This window comes from Brugia malayi (assembly GCF_000002995.4).
Source record: "Brugia malayi strain FR3 genome assembly, contig: Bm_v4_ChrX_scaffold_001, whole genome shotgun sequence".
Lineage (NCBI taxonomy): Eukaryota > Metazoa > Nematoda > Chromadorea > Rhabditida > Onchocercidae > Brugia > Brugia malayi.
The window spans coordinates 9,834,488-9,840,824 of NW_025062479.1; the positions used below are offsets into that span (position 1 = coordinate 9,834,488).

Sequence of the window (6,337 nt, forward strand, 5' to 3'; positions counted from 1 at the left end):
GAAACTGTGATAGGTCGTAGTTTTTCCAGTCTTAAAAATTGTTCTCATTGGGAATATTGCCAGGAACTTTAGATTAAGCTTGAAGTGCAGAAGGAGTTACGAAAATGAGTAAAATATTTTGTTCTATTTGCTGAGGAAGATTTCTATGGTACATTCCGGAATATGAACGCCGTTATCTGTTTATTTAAAATCTTTTCTGTATCTTGCTCAATTTTATAAACTTTTCTTTCCAATTTATTGCTCTTCTAACCGAAGAATAAATTAGAGAAACTGTTATATTGGCTGACGTCATGGATTGTTTCAGAAGCTTATTCTTACCATTAGACTGTTATAATGCTACACGAATTGATGGACCAGTTATTATCTACATGTTTCTATGATATTACTTTCGCTTACATAATTTAGTGCTAGTTATCATTTTTTAGGTTTCTTATCTGCGTATCTGGGTCGTTTCAGGCATTTTAGGATTTGTAATATTTTAGCATTTTAGGATAGAAGGTCAGCTCATTGCATTCATATCTTAGGTAGATTTGATTAGTCATCCTTTCCTACTAATTGTAACAGTCATGTGGCGAATGAATTTGTGAATGCACTTGAAACAAAATTGTTAGAGCTTTGATTGTTATCTAAAATTGAAATCGATGAAATGTATTGGAGATTTCAGAGTCTGAAAACAAGATTCGATAACATACGGACTTTGCACTAACAAGTACTCAATACATGCTAAGTTGAAAGCTGGTAGTTATAACTACCTCATAACGGGTATTTATCGCTTTATGTTGGTTCAGGAAAATATGGGCGACACCATGCTTGTCAAGAAGAGGCCTGTTTCAATCAATGAAATGAATCTGAAATCCATACAACGACTGGATCCATGTGCTGTAGCAATCATTGACAAGGTTATTAATTCAGTTTGCATCGGGTTGGAAATCTCCTGTACATGTTACCATTCAAAACCTCTTTTTGCTCTAAGATTTTTCAACGGAATTGAAACTAATTTGAAATAGCAGCTAATTTTTATGAAACAGGCTGCTAAAACAAATTCGTTATGGAAGGGAAGAGTAGTAAACTCGTATACACTAAAAAGCCGAATGAATCCTGTCAGCACCATTTTCCTTTTTATTTGTTATCGTTTAGGAGGGAATTAAAAGTATTTGATTTTTTAGTCTGTACATGCAGCGCTATACCAATTTGATAAATGTAAGACGCAGTGGGTGAAGTCTGCAATCGAGGGTCCGTTATTTTTGTACAGACGAGCTGATATGCCTCTCCACTCATTATTGATTGCAAACCGCCAATCTCTTGAAGATCATATCGAACCGATAGCACCTCCGTTACGATTCTTCCTTGAAACTCCATATTTGTTTATGAATACTCAAGGTATATTTGCGTCATTTATTCATATCTTACTGCTGTCTAGCATTCAGTAGTGCGATGGACATTACGGACTTGTTTATTGTCATTCTTCCTTTTTTGCCTTACTCATTGCATCGTTTTTTTTTTTTTTTTTTTTTTTTTTTTTTTGTACTTTACACATCTATTTTCCTGAAACGTGTGTTTTTAGAAGGTGACATAAGAGGTTTCTGGTTTTATGATGAAGATGACTGTACGCGTTTATATAAATTACTTGTCAAACTTGTTTCTGAATCGAATCCATCGACATCTGCTACTGTCAACGATTCGAAAAGAGCAGTGTCAGCTAATTCGCAAAATGGATTTGGTGCACACTCAAATACTGCTACAGGAAGAGGTAAAGCCAAATGTTTCCTGTAAGCCTTGGATTTAATTTCTAAAATAGATTTATAATAATCTTGTTGATTTGATTAATATTACTTGTTTTCTTGGACTAGCCATCTTGTTTTACCAAGCCTAGCGTTGCCTAATTCTTTCATTATTTCTGAGATCAAATGACGAATAAAAGGCAGAATAAAATGTTACAACAGCCGTATATCTGATTTCAGTGGTAGACCAGCAGGATCTTGTCGTAGAGCTCATGATGATGAATCGGCTTTTTTCTTATTCATTCATCACAATTTATAGAAGAATTTACGAAATTTTCTTTCCTTCTTGCCTTATTCGGTTTATTGAAGACAGCCGCTGTAAAAAACTGGATGAGATGCCCGCTTTGCTGCAGCAATTGCTTTCGAAGCAAACAACCACCAAATTACCGGATGTGCCTACTAGAGGTGCTCTGAGTGCAGATCAGTTTGAAAGACAGCTTCTTCTCCGAGGTGCTTGGGGGGAAGGTACCGTAGTGTCGACGGAAAAATCATGTGCGAAAATAACAGAGTAATTTTTGATTTGCTTTCGAAATTTGGACACTTCAAAAGACCTTTTTTTTTTTTTTTCATCAAAAAGAAGTAAAAGAAAAAAAAATTCTTAACATCAAAGAAGCAGTGTGTTTTTTATAGAATTGGATTCACTAGATTCATTATTTCCTGAAACTGGGGCATTTTTAGGAAGTGTGCATCAGCTTCTGAAGGGGACGAAAAAAATGATATATTAACGAATTTAGTGAATAATCTGTCTCTCTGTGCTGCCAAGACATCGTCTAGTTTAAAAGTTGTGGAGAAGGTACGGATCGATTTTAAAGACATGATTTTTAGTAATTTACTATTATTTTGTGGAAGTAATTTACTATTATTTTTTTTCAGCACCGATCTAAAAGCAGAAACAAGCATGATGGTATGTCTGAGGATAATTCGCAAGTTGTTTCTCTTACAAAGGATCAGTTGTTGGTGGCACTAAAACATTTATTGAAGGTTTGAATACTCCACCTGTGAAAGTTCTTCTTAGTCTTCATATGTGAAAATTCTTTTCGTTCTGTTCAAAGTAATATGAATTTTGTCAGCGTAACTGTTCTTTTTACCATACATGAGATCAAACATGAGTTACTTTTAATGAAGAATTTTAATAATGGCTGTGCAAATATATATATGCGTATATGAAGTCTGAGCAGTTTGTGATGTTATTAAGTACCTAAAAGTGGCTGAGCTGTACGTTCGTCTTTTTAGGACGATAGCTTTGTAACACGCCTACACTGTGCATATTTGGAGAGCATCAACACTCGATTGGGATTGCGCGATTAATACATTTCTAGTATAATATACTAGTGCGATTCTTACCGAAGTACTGGTCAATTACTGAGAAGGATAATCAACATTGCGCGGTTTTAACATTCATTGATTATTGTTTCTATCGTAGCAAGCATAGTAGTAATAGTTTTGCCGTCAGTGTGTTATTGACACGGATGTCCCTTTTGTTTTATTGCAACCCTGTACATTTTTTGATAACTCCGCGCATTTCCTTTTCATTTCCATAGAATGTATCTCAAATGATGACTTGGCGCAAGGTTAATATGGGCGGATTCTGGCTTCCTGTTTTATAGTCTTCTATGCTTACTGCATTTCAAATAACTTATTTAATACTAGTTTCTTTTTTTTACACAGCTAGCTTCACTGCAATCCTTTAGACGATATAGCATTGTTACTATTAATTGCACAGTATCTATGTTTATTAATTTGCGACAAAATGTAGATTTGGTCTTATGATAGGACTAGGTTCGAAATTGGAATTTAATCTTGCATCACAATATCCATGTTTTTTTAATACTTTCATTTCATTAACGATTTGAAATTGGAAAAAATGAACTGAAATTTGCTAGGCTTCACTTTGTTTTTAAAAGTCATCCGATAATTCTTGGTTTTTTTTGTTGTCATGGCTAACTGTGAATATGACTTTTTCTCATTCATTCCAAAAGTTCTAGAAGTGTTTTTGCGTGTTTCATTTTATGAGATTCAGAGTCTTCGGTATTTTTGTGATTGGCATGAATGCCAAGTTTTAAAAAGATAAAGAATCGCTTTTTACAAATTCTATTCCTACAAGTAAACGATTTTTTAGGAAGAGAGCAGGAGTATAGCCGATCTTTCAGTCTGTTTGACATCTTGCTTGTTGAGGAAGATTGCATGACCTTGACCAAACTGAGGGTAGTGCGACTGGGCGGAAAGTGGCACCTCGACACACTCAAGTTTTCCTTCCGGTCTAGCTATTCCTTACACTAGCGAGTGTAGGATGTGCATCAAAGTTGAGTCCCTTACACGACGAAGTAGGTCAGGTGAACGATGGAAATGTACTATTTAGGATATGATTTTCAACGATTATCTATTAGAACGACACACTCTGGAACAAGATCAGTAGATAAAACGATAAGAAAACGCCACTTCCACATTCCGTCGCTCTTTTCCATTTCGCATGTTGCAATACCTTCGCGTCGAGTGCCTTTTACGTTGAATATCACGCGTGTCCTATCATTTCCATCCTACGACAAATTAATAGTAAGTATGTGGAAGTAAGCACCAATGTATTAGTAATAAATGAGTGGAACTAAGGACAATTTCACATCTTCAATTTTAAAAAACTGTGGAAAGTCCTACTTTTTTATAAATGTGATGCTCAACTTGTTTCATTCGTCCAGGTCCTTCCACATATCCCATAATTGAGTCACCTAATAATCTAAGACAATTCGGATCCTTCCTGATTAAGGATAATGCCTTTGAAAACACTGTTTGCGGTGCTCCAGGTGCGAGTATTTCCTCATACAACAAATATGCCATACCTCCCATTACAATCATTGACACAACATATACGATGTACAGGTATGCATTGGTTGCCTTTTCCTTCACTGAAAACCACAAATGATGCAAGAATTCCAATATCCGAATAATATTAAATATGGTAAAGCATATTCATTGGATACTAAAAGGTAGACCAAGCCATAAAAATTCATCGATCAGCTACAATAGCTAATGGCCAAAATGTGTGGCCAATTTAGACAAATATGTTACATTATTGCAATTATTCAGAGGCCCGTACAGTGTATAATCCAGTTTAAATAACATCGGCAAATATCATTTAGTCGGAATTCATACAGAAATACCTCTCTGCATTGTAGTCTGAGATTCTTTTAATATCACTTTTTCCAAAATTGATTGGCTTTGTTTCACCATTTCTTTATTGCTTGCCGATGCCATATTTCTTCTGATGACCGCTGGGAATGGAATAAAACAGCGTCGTAAATAAAATGCACATGAACGATGCATAACCCGTTCAAAAGCATTAAAAACACTATGTAGCAGCATGGTTACTATCTGAAATTTTATACACTTTAATAATAACTGATTAATCATATTACATGAATTGATACTTCATACAGGAAATACAAGAATAAAAAACCGCTCCAGCAATCGGAGTATGTAGAGAGAAACTGTGAACACTTCTCCAGTTAACTTACAAGGCAGGATTAGGGTAACTATATTGTACACCACCTGGACGTCCATATATCTTCGTCTAATCTCAATGAAATGTAATGTTCTTAGATGAACCCAACAAGTAACACGCTACGTCCCTATCCTGCATCATCCTAAATTCAACAAATCGAAAGCAAATGAGATGTAAACTCATTATCAAAACAAACTGGCGAAGGGGAAATAATATAGCGTTGCATAATCCTTCAATAGGAATGAAGTGTACTGGTACAAGAAAAATGGCAATTATCTTTGATGAATATAATTACAAGTTCAATAATTTCTTTACTTTTAAAATTCACACGAAAAGAAAGTCTCCTCTTTTTAATGCATATCAACGTTTCTCAAAAAACATAACGTATAAAAATTGTCAAGAGTCAATATAAACATGAAGGCATACGTTCGGGAACAATCCAATCAATTCAACATCGTCCTTTTGATTACATACTCAAAGCATCAGTAGCACTGCTTGAATACATATCCAACATGTCCAATATCCATCAGCTTTAGCATCACTATCCCTATATCCTTAGCAAAAAACAAAAGAGGATAACCATAAATGAATTAAAAGGAACATGGAGTCAATTATGCACAAACACTGGAGTGGTATTTCTTTTAGAAAAGGCACCAACATTCAGGCTCTTTTTACCACCACTCTAAACGAGGTATATACAGTCCGAAATTTAAACACACGCACACACAGATAAAACGTGATAAGACAGTGGAATCTCCTGCACGGTGCCAAAAGCAATCACACGAACAATTAAAAAACTGAAATTTGCAAAAATCTGCATAATGGCGGAAAGGCAGACCTAGAAAAAACGCACAACACAATAAAATCATGGAATCGTCATTTCTTATACACAACAACACTTTAGTTTGTAAGAGATTGGACATAAAAAGGATGCGTGCGATAATGCAATTACTGTCTTTATGCCAATCTATTATTTCCATCATATTCGGATATAGAAAATAAAGCAGGAAGATATACCATTCTAAAAAAGATTTATGGATCATGAAATCAGATAACAGAT

The 6,337-nt window shown here is 35.0% G+C and overlaps 2 protein-coding genes across 2 annotated transcripts; one reads left to right on the plus strand and one right to left on the minus strand.

The window, feature by feature from the left end:
• Nucleotides 1-776: 776 nt before the first annotated feature.
• Bma-dcap-1 (Dcp1-like decapping family protein) lies at nt 777-3,089 on the plus strand (the record flags this gene model as incomplete). The annotated part of the gene is made up of 7 exons (XM_001897732.1): nt 777-899; nt 1,167-1,380; nt 1,565-1,750; nt 2,091-2,289; nt 2,460-2,574; nt 2,655-2,762; nt 3,015-3,089. The coding sequence occupies 7 exons, from the start codon at nt 777-779 to the stop codon at nt 3,087-3,089; spliced, it is 1,020 nt and encodes a 339-aa protein (XP_001897767.1).
• A 1,061-nt stretch (nt 3,090-4,150) lies between these two features.
• Bm4459 (HSPC154 protein, putative) lies at nt 4,151-5,030 on the minus strand (the record flags this gene model as incomplete). The annotated part of the gene is made up of 3 exons (XM_001897731.2): nt 4,151-4,318; nt 4,434-4,681; nt 4,937-5,030. 3 exons carry the CDS (start codon nt 5,028-5,030, stop codon nt 4,151-4,153), a joined length of 510 nt encoding a protein of 169 aa, XP_001897766.2.
• Between the last annotated feature and the right edge of the window lie 1,307 nt (nt 5,031-6,337).